The sequence below is a fragment of the Protopterus annectens genome, chromosome 15.part0 (genome assembly GCF_019279795.1).
Source record: "Protopterus annectens isolate FY-2018-M chromosome 15.part0, PAN1.0, whole genome shotgun sequence".
NCBI lineage: Eukaryota > Metazoa > Chordata > Ceratodontiformes > Protopteridae > Protopterus > Protopterus annectens.
Genome location: NC_056749.1, coordinates 457,756,151 through 457,773,989, shown reverse-complemented (window position 1 = coordinate 457,773,989; position 17,839 = coordinate 457,756,151). Strand labels below are relative to the sequence as shown.

Below are 17,839 nucleotides of genomic sequence, written 5' to 3'. Positions count from 1 at the left end.
GCTGAAGGGAAAAGGGCCTTGCAGCATGACTGGATTTTCTTTTCTAGTGCTTTGGGACAGGGAAGTGAAGTAGAAGATTGAGTCTATCTCTGGCTGAAATCCTGGATGATGGTATTTTGTGGAATCAGGAGATAAGTTTGAAACCAGTAGCTCCATGCCTGCTATGATTCAGCAAGAAAAGGAGTTCCCTTGGGCCTAGTACTGAGAAGCCATAGATCATTGCCAGAGTTCTGGTAGGTGATTTTTCTACTTTTCTCATCATAGGAACCATGGAGCCTGGTCAGTAGGATATTCTCGATGGATTAGTGAGAGGCTATGGCCTAATTTTTATATTTTTATAAGATTGTGGTCCCCCCCAAATGCTTTGTGGATTAGAAATAACTGGGATCCATATGAACTCCAACTTGGGCCCTATCATGCCGGTAGCAAGACTATAAATAGTCACTGGCCAGTGAACAGGGTATAATAGAGTGTTTCATAGTTGGTTTGTTTAGAATTGATCAAGGGGGTAGAGGGTGTTAGTACTGCTGAATGACATTGCATTTTCACATATTTGTATTGTTGCATTATAAATCCTCATTGTTCAATGACATTGCATTTTGCTCATGTTAGTACTGCTGTCTTCAAGAATTTTGCTGCTCAATGACATTGCATTTTCTCATACCTGTATTGTTGTGTTATGAGTCTTTTATTGCTTAATGACATTGCATTTTTTTCCCATGTTTGTATTGCTGCATTATAAAGCTTTACTGCTCATTGATATTGCCTTCTTTGTGCATGTTTGAATGTCAAGACTTTCTTCTGCTGAGTTCTGGGGAAGAGGGTGAATGTATGTTTTTATTGCATGCATATCTTACCTTGTTTATTGCAAACTGGTGCACTGTTGAAATAATTTGCTTATGGTTGTGCTACTATCTTTTTAAACTAGATGTGTCACCTAGAATAAAATCTGTCCCTCTTGCCACCTTGGTGTGTTGGGCCTATAGGGGTGTCACCAGAGTCAGGTAGGAAGGAACCCATATCTCTTCAGCTACACCTGTTGGTGCACTACAGAAAGTAAGAATGTTATTATTTTGGTAGATTGAATCACATATAAAAGCAAAATATTAGTAAGTTAGGTATTTTTGTTGATGATATAACTTGGCTTTCTTATGTGCACACTGCTTTTAAAGTCTTATACTTGGGGACCATTTATTATTGGAGCGTATGATATTAGTGTGTGATTATTCTGCAGGGGGCATTTCTGTCCTATGTTACTGGGCCAGTTACATCCCTGATTTATTTTATGTAAGGAGACATAGCTTAGAATTTGATGTAGAGTACTATGGCGGTTGTAGAAATGTGCAAATAATTCAATAGATAGGGTTGGTTAATGTCTGCTGTTCTAGAGTTGCTTCTATAGACTGGCTTCCTGGGATGCCATACTAGATGGTAGAAGTATTATTTGTTGTACATGGTTCTAGTAGTTTTTGTGTTCTGTGGATCCTGGGATCTCCCATCACACCATTTGAGATGGTTTATAAATAGCAAGAAATGGATTACATTTTTGAAAGTCTGGTAATCAATGAATTTTGGGAACATTTTAGTACTGGCTTGAATATGAATTACACATACTAATTTAATTAAGATTTACATAATATTAAGTTCATTCAAAAATAATTAAAATGATCTCAATGTTATATGTATCTATATCTATATCTATATCTATATCTATATATATATATATATATATATATATATATATATATACATATATATTTATATACTTGTACATATGCGTGTATTTTATATATCTATATATATATATATATATATATATATATATATATATATATATATATATATATATATGTGTGTGTGTGTGTAGATTTATAAATAGAAATGATCAACGCAGGGTTACAGCTATCAAAGTTCTTGAATGCCAGTAGGTTATAAGCTTGACAATTGAAGTAATGAATTTCTTTGCACCTGAATTTTGCCCATAATATTTAGAACCTATTTTATAATTGCATATTATATATGTTAATGCAAATGTAAATGCTGAAAACCATCAATTATCATCCTCTGGCACCTCAGTAGAATACAGTTCTTGTGGTATAGTTTTTGGTAAGTGGTAGTGAGTGTGAGTAGATGTGAAAATTATAGGGTTACTAGGACATTGATAGCAAGCCAAAACCAGAATACACGCATACTAGAGAACATGTTAACATGCTCTTCAGAGCACTGAGATTTTATTGACTTTAAGTGGTGCTTAAGGCATACATTACTTTAGATATATTCTAATTTTATATGTCACAGTAAGCCATCAATTATAGAAATATAAAGTACAAATATTGTCAAATGATATATACAGTACTGGAGACAGAGCATAGATATTATGCTTACAAAATAGTCTCATAATCTTGTGAAAAAAGGAAAATGTTTTCTGTAAAAGTGAGACTGGAATAACTTACAGATATCTTTTTGAGAAGACTGAAAACTGAAATCATACAACTTCTTGTACAGTTGACATTGATGAAAAATATATCTTTGATAAATATTTTTGTTTTCTTTTCTACAGGTGAAGTGTGGCATGGGTCAGCTGTTAATCCGTCTGAAAAAAAAACTTATTCTTGGATGGTACCACAACATGTTGGACCTACAGCAAGTGACCCACCATGCCTAATAAGGATGTACTACTCTGGAGTTGACCCTATAAGAGATACTCACTCTGGCCTTGTAGGACCCCTGGTTATCTGCAGACCTGGGTCACTGAATGAAGACAACAGGCAGGTATGATTAAATATGATGATCTTAAAACTATTTTCTGGGAAACAAGTTATACTAAAGCATAAATTTGTCTGATTTATGTTTTTGATGTTCACAGATTGGAGTTGACAAAGAATTTTACCTTCTGTTCATCATTTTTGATGAGAACCTCAGCTGGAAGCTAAATGACAGTATGCTGAATGTTTGGGGAGAACTAAAAAGTACACTGCTAGAGGAATCAGAGTTTCTTGATTCCAACAACATGTACTGTAAGTCACAACTAATTCATGTTCTTTGACTATATGTATAATAAATATCATTTGTGTAGGACATTGCTTACGACTCCAACCCTTGTAACGTTATTTACTAGTTGATTTTATCACCAAGTCTGCCTGGTCAGGTTTCTGAAAGTTATTATCTTGATGCCTCTCTGTTAGTGAGGTGAATGGGTAATATTCCACAAAGATACCCCATCAAATTTATTAGTACTCATGTCATTAACCAGAAGGCCACAAGTTGAGAAACATTTGCATGACCAAGCAGCTTCATGATACTCTCTCAGAAAGTGTCATCATACACCTTCTATGAAGAGACAAGCTATAGCTTCAGAAGGTGTCATGATAACTAGCCTCAAACATTTATTTTTTACTTCACTTTTGGTCTCTCAGTTACTTTCAGAACCCATCACATCATGCTGCCCACTACAGTTTGCCCCCTTCCTGAGTGTAAAAATGTCAGTGTAACTAAATAGTATGCATATGTACCTTAGAGAGATGACCTGGTTGAATTCCACATAAATAATAATCTATTTTAGGAAGACCCTAGAAGTTGGGAATGGTAGAAAAAGTATTGCGCACAATTTCTCAGATTAAAACATAAAATTGCATCATTCATTTTTAGAAACAAGTAACAGATCCTTGAAAAGAATGGAATGTCTTTACAATGTATAATACTATAATATGCAGCTTTCAGTGTAAAACGTGTATTGTTTTTACATTTTATTTTGTTGTTAAGGTTGCTCCTCTGTAAATTTTCTATCATAAAAGACTAAGCCCACAGTTCCTCATTAACTAAATTAAGGTCTAGACTACTGTATTTATAAGCTATCTGCATCATGACAAGTTTATTACTTCTGAGAAAGACACTTTTTAAACTACTAAAACAACCTACATTGAGAAATTACATGTTGTATGGCGTAATAATGCAAAGACAAAGAAAGAAGTTGTTCTTTAAAAAGGCACAAATTATTTCAGATTACCCAGAATGGTTTGGAGTGTATGAAAATCACTGCCCAGAACCTACCATTACTTCATTTTGTGGGTATGGATAGAAAAACTGAGTAGACAGTGAAACTAAAATAAAAGAAAAAAACTATAATCTTAATTTTAACTCATTTGCAACATTTACATGAGGAATATAACTAGAAATAAAATTAATTGTAAAAAAGATGCTTAAAATAAGGGCTTGTCTTTTAAGTATTTTTCAATATATCAGTTTTTTCATAACTGTTCAGGCTTGGGACCAGTAATCATCAAGAAATCTGAAAACTGTTATGCTCAGTTTGTATTTTTTGTCTCCCTTGTAACTGTTTATTTGCATTATGACCTTCAAAGAAAAAAAAGCTTCAGCTTGAAGAAACATAATTTATTTTGGGGTCTGTATGTACTGTTCTTAAGGGTAACTTTTTTTTTCCTGGTGTCAGTATGTATTTTCAGTACATTATCTTTGAGAATTAACTTTTGAAATCCTTTGTTCATTGTCATGCACATAGACAAAAGTGCAACATAGAATGAGCTAACACATCTGTTAATAAAGTTACAGCACAGTGAAGGCTTCTGTACGAAATCGTGTACAATCTTAGCAGTGATTTTAGACACCCTGCTAATTACTTTCACTTGTTCCACCATATAGACAGATGCATACCCACATAATTAGATTATTGTATTTTAAATTAAACAATACTATATATATTCTTTGAGGAATAATATTAAAGGTCTTTATCAATTCTAGGCAGTCTATTTGAACTTAAATACCTGGTCCATGGTGGTCAATACTTAAGGAAGAAAAAGACAAGTAAATTCATGTAAAAGGACACACATTTAACAATTCACACTATTTATAAGCTTACAACTGTAGATTTCCCTGTTTTATTTTTTCACTTAGAGAGTAAATAAAATTTTCAAGACTTTACATATGATACACGTTTGTGTTTCCAGTCCACGATTACCGGGATTTAGCTTTGATCCAACTTTGCTTTAAAAAAATCAGATGCCTTTTCTATATATCTGAAACACAACCATCAGCAACAGAGTTGTTAAGCAGTAACAGCAATAGTACCAATACACTATGTTATCCAGGCAAAATGAACAAATGTACTGGATTTCCAAGATAACATGAATACGTAATTCTCATGCAAACAAAGAAGCTACCGCTTCCACATTTCTTTTGGAAGTGTGTTTTATTTATATCCCTTTTGACTGAGTTAAGTTTGTTAGACAGTATGTCCTATATGTTTACTTTGTTTCTCTTCCCTTCTTACTCATATTATTACAATCCTGTTTACTGGGTCTCACTATTTTCATATTAATAAATTTTTTTGTATTTTTCTTTGAATTTAATAATGAGGTCTTCTGCAGCTTTATCCTCTGACATTTTAATCAGATTTTCAAACTTTTACCAGGTGTGTTATAGCTTCTAATAGATTTTTCCCTAAATGGAAATACTGTCTTCTTCTGCTATAGCTTCATTATGTTAAATTCAACAAAAATACTTGTTTAAGGTTTTATTCCCTAGCTATTTAGTGTAAATGAAATATATTCAGTAATATCCTCATCAAGGATATCATATATAGTACTTTCTGCTCTGTTACCATCTTAGTCAGTGTGCTCCTCTTAACCTGTGACATTGACAGTTAGTTTACTTTTTAAAAATCCAGAAATTTGATTATTAGGATTCTTAGAACCACACTTAATTACAAAAATGATGGTGTTATGATACAAATTTAATGTACAAGTAAGGAGCATAGTCTTCTTGCTGAAATGAACAGCTCTGTTTTTAATTCTAATTCAAGAATGTTGCTTCTCCTCATCCATCCTAGGAGGAGGGCGGCACCTATTGCTTGCCATAAGGTGACACCTAATTGAAGGACAAGATGTTAAGTAGTTGATTTTGAAGCCAGCCAACTCCCCACAGTCATGGTTATTAGCATCAGACAAGCTGAGGGGAATGCAGTATGCAGAGGAATGCTTCCCCTTGGGAGCAGAAATAGCTGCAGCGGGAGGATGATGCTCCTAAGGAAGAGTATGTAGGTGGCCTCCCAGTACCAGCAAGCTGGGCTGCTCCTTACCACTTAGCTTTCAGTGGGGAATGAAAGAGCTTACTGGGATTCCTATGTGGGAATGAATGATCCATAGAGCACGTGTTCCTAGAGTAAATCAGCTGATTAGGTATCGGCAGTGGTGTCATGCACGTTTCTGAGAGTGTGCCAAAAAAAAAGAAGCAGTTTCTGCATATTATAGATTTTAATGACCAGCTTTACTTTCTTGTTAATGAAATCCAGAAAGACCTGATCAAACATTATCTGAACTGTATGTCTCCAAATTTATATTCTTAAAGCTGAAATGGACACCATGTAATTTTATCAGGACCTGTATTTAGATAATTCATCATTAATCTGGAAGTTATGGCTTTATTAGAAGACTTATACAGAGTGTGACCAGTGGCTTTCACAAAAGAAAATATCCTTACTGTTAACACACACACACACACACACACACACACACACACACACACACACACACACACACACACACACACACACACACACACACAAGTCTAAGCAAAACTGTTTCACATAGCAACTATACTTGTATATATGCCATACTGTTATGCCATATGCATTATCCCTAATCTTTATTATCCTACTCCACACATCTATACAACTATCTTAACACATTTTCTCTTCTGTTACTTTCTGCACTTAATACTACCATTAAATACATACCATCTATAATCTACCGATTCCCACCACCTAACTATATGATTCTAAATATATCTATCCTACCTTTAAGTTTAACTCTCTAATTCTACCTTCCCACTACACTTACCTTTTCCTACCCCCCCCCCAAAAAAAATTGGGCCGTATTGTTAAATATTTCTGTTTAATTTGAGCTGTACTGATAAATATTTCTGTTTAATTTTCCTACATGCTAATCTTCCATTGTTACTGTACTGTGCCTTTTTACAACATATGTGCTGTTTAGATAGTTTTCTATATTATTTCACTTGCTTTATAAGTAATTGTTTCCTTACAAAATCATGTAATGAGTTTCATGTAACTTGAGCTTTTCTCCCTGGGCCTCCACTGAAAATGGGTCCCAAGCCCAGTGGACTTTTCTGGTCAACAAATGTCTATATATATATATATATATATATATATATATATATATATATATATATATATATATATATATATATGTATATATGGGTCTACTTTATTTGATCGAAAGACCATTTGACTGAAACCTATTTGATCGAAATTTCATTTTACCGAAAACCAGTATTCAAGGCAAATAACAGGGATTTGTCCCCCTCCCCAATGTCGTGCGACCCTGGAGTTGGTGTATATAGACAGGGGAGGGTTTAGGTGGTACAGCCTCCTGCATTGAGGGGGGTGTGGGGGGCAAAGCCCCCCACATAGTTTCCTTTAAAAGAAGAAAATAACACAAAAAGTACAGATTTTAAATGAAAATAGGTGGGGGGGCTGTGCCCCCACACCCCCTCAGTTATATATACCAACTCCACAGTCACATGACATTGGGGAAGGGGACAAATCCCAGATTTATGCCTTGAATACTGGTTTTTGATCAAATGAAATTTCGATCAAATGCAATAACACATATATTATCTTTAAATTTTCTTAGGCAGTTTTAGAATAAGACTGCAGGAGTCATAACGTAAAAAAGTTTCCCTGTCAAATACTGTAGCTAATGTAAGAACGTCTTTGTGCCTGTTTGTGACATAGCTGTAACATATTTAGCCATGTTTCTGTGATAACACTACTACCAATATTATAATCTTTTAGCTCAAATTTTTTCTTTTACTTTTTGTTGCATTTTTTTTTTCTTTTTTTTTCAAAAAGTCAGTCTGAACTGTCACAAAGTCTGACTGGGGAAGATATTTCAAGATATACCCTTAGAAGGACTGTACAGACAGAAGTTGGGCTTTTACATTTCTCCTCCTAGTGTATAACCCACTGAATTCCTTGTTCTAGAGACAATGCCACCCATGAGTACATAACTAGCTCTGAGGTCACATGTACCTTAGATTAAACAGAACAACTGGTTTCACTCAAAGAACTAGGATCTCCTTCTTTCTCTGAGGTAGTGTGACCTATTTTTTAGTATGTTTAGTTTACAGAAGTATGGAAATGAAGCCCCCTGCATAAACACTATTGATATTTCAGAATGCATTATAGGTTCATAGGTAGGTACTAGGCTATTTGCCTGAGGGCATTTATACGCTAAGCCAGAGTGTGTCAGCTTCTGCCGCCTCATTAATTAATTAATTAACTGAGCCTCTGTCAAGAAGAGCCAATGAAGTGATCCCAGGGGTGTATTTTCTGTTACCCATCCACTCATCAAGGTTTCTCTTGAAGAGTGTTAGTGAGGGGCTCTGCCTAATATAGTTAGGAATTTTGTTCCAAAGCATGGGGAGTCTCTGTGACAGGAATCTGTCCCTCCAGCATGTTCTATTTATTGTTGTAGCGAGGTTTAGCTCACTAGTGCGAGTGGCTCGCAGTGACTTGGATTTCTTTAGGTGGAGCATGTCCATCAATTCTGAGTTGGACATGACTTTGTAAGTCAGGCAGAGATCACCTCTGAGTAAGCGATATGCCACTGAGTACAACTGGAGTTTTTCCAGTTGGGCTGCATAGGACATATGTTTGAAGCCAGTAATCCTCTTGGTGAGGTACTTTTCGTGGTCTTTCCAGCTGTTGGAAGTGTCTTGTGAGGTACATCCAAAATGGGGCATTGTACTCTATGATGGGTCTGATGAGTGATGGGTAGAGGGGCACTATAACCTCTTTATTTCTAGATGTGAACCCTTTAGTAATTAGATGGGCTACATAGAAGGATTTCCCAACTACTTTGGCAATGTGATTGTCAAAGGAGAGATTACTATCTACCTGGGTCCCCAGATCTCTTATTACCTCTTCTGTATTAAGGGGGCTGCCACCTATGTGGTAATTCATGGGTGTTTTGTTGTTCCCAAATGGGATGACTATGCATTTTTTGGCATTTAGCTTGAGACCATGACTTTGACACCAGGTGTCCGTCTCAGTAAGGTCCTTTTGAAGAATGTCCATGACAGCCAGATAGTCAATTATGGCTCCCAGTTTGCAATCATCGGCGAACTTGGTTAGCCATAGTCCTCCTGTGTTTACCTGAACTTCTGAGAAGTATATGCTGAACAGTAGGGATCCCAGGACCGAGCCTTGTGGGACACCACTTGTGACTGGTTTAGAGTCGGACCTGGAGCCTGCTATTCTTACTGTGTGAGTTCTGTCTGTAAGCCAACTGGCAACCCATTTCGTGACATAGGGGTTTATGTTCAGGCTGGTGAGTTTTTCTATAATTCCCGAGTGGGGAATGGTGTCAAAAGCCTTGGCAAGGTCAAGGTAGGCTGTGTGACGTACCTTCGCCTCATCTATGGCCTTGGTGACTGTCTCAAAAAAGTCAACCAGGTATAGTAGGCATGATCTGCCCTTAACAAAGCCGAACTGGGTCGGGTCAAGTGTTTGGAGGTTCCCAATGTCTTTGTTAATGAGTTCCATGATGATGCGCTCCATAACCTTGCAGACCAGGATAGTCAGGCTTATGGGGTGATAGTTACCAGGGTCAGTTGTGGCCCCTTCTTTGTGGAGCAGAATAACCACTGCTGTATGCCATTCTATGGGCACGTAGCCTGTGGAGAGGCTGAGGTTGAACAGTGTGTTTAGGTGGGGGGGTTAGTTCATTCTGTAGTTCATGCAAGGCGCAGCCAGGGGCAACATCTGGCCCCATTGACGCTGTGCTTTTGGCTTTTGAAAGGGCTGTTTTCACCTGTGCATCTGTGATTTCCGGGACACTACACTTTTCCGGTATTGTTGTGGGCCCTTTTGGGGGTGAGAGGGGAGTGAAGTTTGCACTGAATCTATCTGCCAGGATGTTGGCAATATCAGTGTGCTCAGTATATTTTGTGCTATTTTGCACTAGCTCAGAGCGAGTTGCCACTTAGATTCTTGACATAGCTAAAGAAGGCTTTGTGGTTATCTTTTGAATCCTTGGCTATTTTTCTTTCAAAGTCAGCCTTGGAGGATTTTATGAGGGACCTTAGTTACTTACTGATACTGATCAGGGATGCCTTTCCTTCTTGGGATTTGCTTTTTTTCTGAACTAGTTTCCTCCTTTTATTGTCTAGCCTGTTTATGGCAGGGATTCACCAGACTGGTTTCCTTCTCTTAGAGGAGTGAGTCTTGGTTTTGCTAGGGATGGCATGATCCATGCATCCTTGTAGGTGCTCATAGAGTGCATTTGTAAAGGTTCATGCATCTTGGACACTGTTATCCTTTAGCGTGGGGGCTGTGAAACTTACCACCACTGTCTTAAGTAAGGTGAAGTTTGCTACAGAAGATTTTTTCACTGTGGTTTCCTTGGTTGGAGGTGGTGGTATGGTGTGGACATCCAGAGTGATTAGTTTATGGTCTGATCTAACCAGTGACGGGTTGACCTCCGGTGTGGAACACCTGTCGCCCATGTTGGTGATGACCAGGTCCAATATGTTTTCACCTCTGGCAGGGGAGTTTACCATCTGATCCAGGGAATTTGAGTTGATAAATTCCAGGAAGCGCTGGACCTGGGAGTTTGTACTTGAGTAGTTTTCCCAGTTAATGGTAGGGTAATTGAAACTGCCCATTATCAGGGTGGTCGGTAGGACCTCCATGTTTTCCAGTGTCTCCAGAAAGGTGGAGTGGTGGTCCTGGGTCATGGAGGGTGATCTGTAGCAGGCCACAATTTGCATTGCAGATTTGCCTGATGTTAGTTGCACATGGATGATCTCGGAGGTTTCATGCTGCACCACTAACCTGGAGATGTAGGTATTCTAGATGAATATGAATACACCCCCTCCTTTTGTGTTTCAGTCCATGTTCTCTGGCCAAAATGTGTGGTATAAGTTGTAGCCCGGTAGTGCTGGGGTGCTCTGTGGAGCCTTGAACCAGGTTTCAGTTACTGCACAGATGTCAACGTTCTCCATACTGAGGAGTGCTTTGAGTGCATGCATTTTGAGATTTAAACTCCTGGCATTGAGTAGCATAACCCTCATTTTTTTATTTGTGCTGTTTATGGAGGTGGGTTTTACTTTTGAGCCTTGCCTAAAAAAGGTACTATGGGGGCAGCAAGAGCGTTGGCCAGTATTTGAAAGCCTAGGGGTGACAGGTGCAAGCCATCTCTTGCAAAGCAACAAGGTTTGTTGAGCATGTCATCCCAGGCTGACAGACACTGGATCCCCTTTGAATGACACCAGAAGCTTATCCAATTGTTGAAATTGACCATTTTTTCTTTATACTGCGGTATCATTCTTGGTGAGGGCAGGATGCTACTTATGGTCAGGGTCATACCAGCCTGAGCTACATGATCAGAGAGCTCTTCCATGTCTCTTTTCATGTAGTCCAGGGAGGTACATCTCAGGTCATTCACACCAACATGAACAATGACAGAGCCATATTTGTACTTGTTTTGGAGTGACCTGAGTGCTTGTGTTATGTGGCGGATTCCGGCTCCCGACAGGCAGCTAACAGTAACCTTCTCCTTGTCCAACCTAGCGAGTGGGATGTCAGTGTGCCTGACTATAGAGTCACCTATTACTAGTGTGTTAGGTGTGTTAGTTCACCTTAAGGGCTGTGATTGTGCAGCACACTGATTTTGTGTTTTATGTGTTGTCTGGTTTGTGATGGGAGGTGTAGGTTTTTTGGGTGTCTGCTGTGGAGGTCACTGATGCTTTTGCAGGTTTTTATTTAGAGCCTCCGAGCATGATTTTGTGTATTTATGTGTATTTTTTGCCAGTGCTGGTTTAGTATGTCTATGTGAGGCTGGAGGTGTGCTGCAAGTGTTAACCTTCTCCTCATGACTGCCTGTTCCGGTCTTGGGTGGAGAGCTTAGCCTCCAGTTTAACAATATAATTGCATCTCTCACATGTGGTAATGTTTTATGGTAGGAGGAGAGGGTTGTCTGTGTACATGAGGCAGTTGTAACATTGCCTCAGGATACCCAGGCTCACCAGCTGGACTGGAGAGTACACCTGAAATTGCCCTTTGGTCATGCCTAAATAGTAGGGTGAGCTGCTTAGTTGCTTGGTTGGTGAGGGGTGAATAATGAGCCTTGCCCTGCTTGGCAATCAAGTGTTGGGGTATATTAGTGCTTGCTATTAGGTCTGAGCAAGTGCTGGACTGTAGGATGCTTTTTAAGTGCTTAGATTGGCAGTTAGACTACTTTCAAGGGAAAAACTGAAGAGGAGACTTGATAGAGCCGGGATAAATTTAGCCCTAGCTAACCGGTGCTGCCCAGACATGCAAAACCATGAAACACAGTTTTTACAGCAGGGAATGAAAGAGAGAGGTTAGCCCCAAATGGCCTATAAACTACTAACTTCTGGGCTGGAATCACGCCTCCAGGGACAGATGGCTGCTCAAAGCTCCCTCTCTCACAGGTGAACAGAGAAACCTCCTTCTATCCAGGTAAGGTATGGGCAACTCAGAAAATTGTATCACAGTCCTGAATTCAGTGCTAGCCTGAAAACTGGACTATACTAGCTTAGAAAGGTGGAAAACAAGGAAACATTTTTTTTGAAAAGATAAGGCAAAAAGTAAAAGATACACTTAAAACAGCTTTAGATGACTACAAGCAATCAGAAAAGGCTTTTAAACAAATTACCCAATTAACCAGTAAAAAAATCTCAAAACTGAGCCCTGTCCCTGTAGTCTTCAATCAGACAAGTTCTAACTGCACACTCCTGCCACTGGGGTGCAGCGGAACCATCTCAAAAAAGAAGGCCTGGATTAGTGCTCAAGTTATTTAAACAATGATAGCTACACTTTAATCAGGTTACTACCAAGCAGTAATAAATGCAATTGAATACTTTTAAGAAGGCCTGGATTAGTGCTCAAGTTATACAAACAAAGCTAGATTCAGCAGGCTTGGATCTAGTCTATGCTACAGCAAACAAGGTGCACCAATTTCAGTAATAAACAGTTCAAATATGAAGGCACTATAAGCCTTTAACCAGAAATTCCCAGCTCAGAAGGGCAGATTCCATCCTCTACTCCCACAAGAGTGCAGACCACGAACCTTCTTAATGTAAAATAACTGGCCTGAAACTCAAGTGCTTAAACCAGAACTAATACACTTTTAGAATAACAGACACTGAGCCTTCACTTTTAGAATAACAGACACTGAGCCTTCAGTCAGCAGTTCCCAACTTAGAAGGATGTAAGCTACCTGTCCTGCCAAAACAGTGCAGACCACAAACCTTCTTAATGTAAAACAACTGGTCTGAAGCCCAAGTGCTTAAACCAAAAGGCTTAGAATGATAGTTACACCAAGCAGTAATAAATACAATTGAGTACTTTTAAGATGACGCAAATGCAAAATAAAGTAATAAAGTAGGAAGAAAAACAAATACAGTAAAAGCAGATGAATAAAGTGCAAATTTTTTTTTTGAGTGAGCAAATGAGATGGGCCCAGGAGGAGTATCCAAATGTAAATTTACAAGAGGGGTGGGCAGTTTCAAAGCCACCAAGATTAACAGCAAAACAAAAGCAGGGAGGGTGGGTGGAGAACTAACTGAAAAAACAGAGCCACAACTTCCAGCTAGACAGTATTCAATGCAACACAAATAAATCAATATAAATGCTGTATTATTTGAAAAAAGTGCAGATAAAGATTTACTTAAATTCACTTATGCATCCAGTTGATTGCATGTAGGTCTTAGCTGGCCAAAGCTCAGAGTTTACGCAGAAAATAATACAAAATGTACCACTTGTATAAGGCAGAAACCGAATATCAATGAAGTGAACTACCCTCACTTATCACTGGCTATGCAGTAATTCCAACAAGCACTACATTCTAACAAGCATTAACTGAAAAAACAGAGCCACAACTTCCAGCTAGATAGTATTCAATGCAACACAAATAAATCAATTTAAATGCTGTATTATTTGAAAAAAGTGCAGATAAAGATTTACTTAAATTCACTTATAAGTCCAGTTGATTGCATGTAGGTCTTAGCTGGCAAAAGCTCAGAGTTTATGCAGAAAATAATCCAAAATGTACCACTTATATAAGGCAGCAACCGAATATCAGTGAAGTGAACTACCCCCACTTATCAATGGCTATGCAGGAATTCTAACAAGCACTAAATTCTAACAAGCATTATCTGAAAAAACAGAGCCACAACTTCCAGCAAGATAGTATTCAATGCAACACAAATGAATCAATTTAAATGCTGTAGTATTTGAAAAAAGTGCAAATAAAGATTTACTTAAATTCACTTATGCGTCCAGTTGATTGCATGCAGGTCTTAGCTGGCCAAAGCTCAGATACTTGTACCTTAGATTTCAGAATATCTGTGTAATTGTTAGCTGACCATCTGTTAACCCCATTTTCAGAGTGCAGGAATTTGACAGCAGCACTTGTCCTCGTCTACTGAGGTAGTCCCTAGTTTTCCCTCCTAGTTTACAACTTCTGCAGGTATTTTATTCTTCCCTAGGAAGAGCAGATTTCCAGATTCTCTATAACACAGTTACTATATCTCTTACTGTACCATTCCTTGGCCATATCAGCAAAGTAATGGTCACAGAATTCCTTAATTATGTCAGCTAGGTTACCCTAACCTCCTGTAATGATTTGAAGATTTAAGTGTAGTTTTGTACCTTTTGCTTTGGAATGTGTATGAACTTCTTAATCTAGCAGATTTAGTCGGGTAAGTTACTCCATTCCTGGTTACTCGAGTATTGTCTTGTCAGTGTCTTACTCCCTAGAATATACTGCAATGCAGTTAACGCAGAAGGTTATCTAAACAGTAGGGTGCAGGTTTGAATGCACATTTTAATAGGTTTGTCTCACATCCACATACAAACATGCAAGTATGGTACTCTTGTGTGAAAAGCAAAGCAGAAAAAAGCCTATAATCTAAGCCAATTCTTTTTCAAAGCCTTAAGACTTAAATACTGCACTGATATGCCTTGTAGCAGCTTGTCCTGATATCAATAGTGTAGAATCAGAATACGTCTTCCTGCTGTTACACATCTGTATTTTGAAAAACAGTGCCCACTTGGACTTTATGAATTTTCCTGGTATATGTAATGTTTCTGTTGCATCCTTTCTGCCTCCTTTCTTTACAATGGATTATATTAAGTGCTCCCAAGTTATGCTCATGAGGTCTCTGGTGAAGTCTCTGTAACATATTACTGCCTTTTCTGAACTGTCACACACACTGTTCCAATCCTTCCAAACATGAATCCCACAGAACTACACATCACCATTTAGGTATGATCTTAATAACTGACTGTAGTGAACAATGTAATAAGGATCTACTGCTGTTTGTTTTTTAATGGGGATGTCTTTCTTATGCATCTCAGTATCTTGCTAGTTTTCTTGTCTCTTTGCAGACTGTTTGCTTGCTTTGACACATCTTACATTACTAACTCAGGTCCCATTCTTCCTTTGACTTTGTCATGGCCAATGCTTCCCAACAGCTACATTTCTTTCTCTGGATTATGGATTCCAAAATAATTTTTACTTTAAGTTTTCCACTGGATTTATGTTAGTATGTTTTAAACATTTATTTCAGCCTTGCCAAATGCTGTTTGTTTTTTCTACACTTGCTTGTATATAATTTCTGCTGTATATTGTTGTATCATCAGTAAAAAGACATCCAATTCCATAAAGACTTTTGCATTGTCAGTGTTACAAAGGTAGTACTTGATTCATGGTCAACATAGGGCAGGCTGGTGAAGTAAGGACTGAGTACCCCAGGCATAGATCTCTTTTTAGGGTTGGGAGTTGGAATCCAGAACCCAACATAGGCCTTCTGGAGACTATATGTTATAACTTGTGAAGAAAGTATCTGTGGCAGTACACAGGACTATGTTTTGTGACAATACACAGGAACACAAAATTACATCTCAGAAGAATTTTGTGGCTAAGTTTATTTATTTATTGATTCCATTTGTTTATCCTGGTTGTCTGATTGGGACATGCAAGACCGCTTTTCATTGGAGGTCCACAGAAAAAAGCTAAACAAGCACAAAACATTTATAAGTACATCATTGTTGAGCTAGTACAATAATTAGGATAAGATGCGTCAGGTAAAGTATTTCAGTCACATACAGGCAGACAAAAACAAACACATCCTACAAATACCCCATTAGAAACTCATTGCAGGGAAGGCAGTCTTGAGGAAGAGATTTTAACTTAGTGATGGAAGTGTTGTGATTATGGGAAATGGGATAATATCATCTGGGGTCTAGACTAGAGCAATAAAGTCCAAAAGCCTTACTTTAACCGTTCAGAGTCAGTAAGGATGCTACATCTTACTCATTTGCTGCTGAGACAGAATATTTTACTGATACATTATGTTATTAGCTTTTCTTCTTCTTCTTTCACTGTTGGCTGTACTTAATATATAGTAAATAAAAAAAATATCAGGCCATGCAGCAAAATGGCAAAAATCTACTGTTTTATTTAACACTTTTATCAACAATAAGTGAGACTTCATCAGAATAATTTCAACATACTTTCACATTGAGTTTAAATAGGATTTACATAAAAGTATTCACAATCAAAACATTTTACAGTAACAAAACAGTAAATATACCTAAGAAAACACATATTGAAAATACATTCATACCAACCACATTTAATTAGTAAACATAACATTGTATATTCTTGTCATTGTAAAAAAAAAAGAAAATTACTACATTCATTTATACCTGGCGGTGAACAAGTATCGGTCTTCATCTACCAGAGTAATTCCTTTACTTCCATTTTATTTTTCCAGACCCCTCTAAAATTATTAGTCTGAACCTTATCTAAAACAAAAAGTACACATTCTTGAAAGCTAATACATTTTTTGAGATGCTTGTTCACCACCAGGTTTAAATTAATGTATTAATATTAATTGTTTTTATAACAACAAGCTTACAAACTTTAGGAGCACATTTATTGGAAACTTAAGTGCTAAATAAAAAAATAGATTTCTGTCATTTTGCTGCATGATCTGGTGTTTTTCTTTATTACTAATTTTTGGATTTAATGGTTCTCATTGGTATTTTGGTTATTTTATTTTATCTTATTAAACTGAACATTAGACAGCTTCCATCAGAGTTTCTGCTACATATGCAGCACTCTTCTTAATTCCTGGCAAATATATTTTGCATGTGTGCTGCACTTCAGACATATGTATAACTTCCCACTTGTGGACTGTTTGATGATATCAGCCTGTGCTTAATATAGTCCAATATTTTGATACAGTTAATTTAATTGTGCTGAAGGTTGGTGTCCAAATAATCTCAACCCACCTGTGTTTAACAAGTTTGTTTTTCTTGCAATTACAGCTGTTAATGGATTTGTGTTCTCCAATTTGCCTGGCTTGGAAATGTGTAAAGGAGAAAATGTTTCATGGCACCTCTTAGGGCTTGGATCTGAGCATGATGTCCATGCAGTTGTGTTTGAAGGTAACACTATAATGCTGGATGGAAAACGACGGGATTCTGCTGTCATATTTCCTCATACATTTGTAACAGCGACCATGCAACCAGACAATACAGGTAAGTTACATACAAATTGTTATTTAACAATAAGAAATGTAGAGAACCATTGAATTTGTTTATTTTCATGTTCATCTGTCCAGGAAAACTTGGAAGAGGTGACTCATCTTCTCAGATATGTGCCTATGATTCTTCGATATTCCACAGCTATGCATACTTAACAGCACATTAGAATAGGATCATTTAACCAAGCATTCTATCTAGCTTATCCCTTTCTGGTCTATC

The 17,839-nt window shown here is 37.6% G+C and overlaps 1 protein-coding gene across 2 annotated transcripts in view; it reads left to right on the top strand.

Annotated features, from left to right (window-relative positions):
* Nucleotides 1–17,839, top strand: part of HEPH (hephaestin) — a 995,050-nt gene that overhangs the window by 564,465 nt on the left and 412,746 nt on the right. For both annotated transcript variants that reach the window (XM_044057195.1, XM_044057196.1), the window contains exons 10-12: nucleotides 2,561–2,772; nucleotides 2,867–3,017; nucleotides 17,402–17,614. In XM_044057195.1, coding sequence (XP_043913130.1) covers nucleotides 2,561–2,772; nucleotides 2,867–3,017; nucleotides 17,402–17,614 — 576 coding nt within the window. The remainder of the gene's footprint in view (nucleotides 1–2,560; nucleotides 2,773–2,866; nucleotides 3,018–17,401; nucleotides 17,615–17,839) is intronic.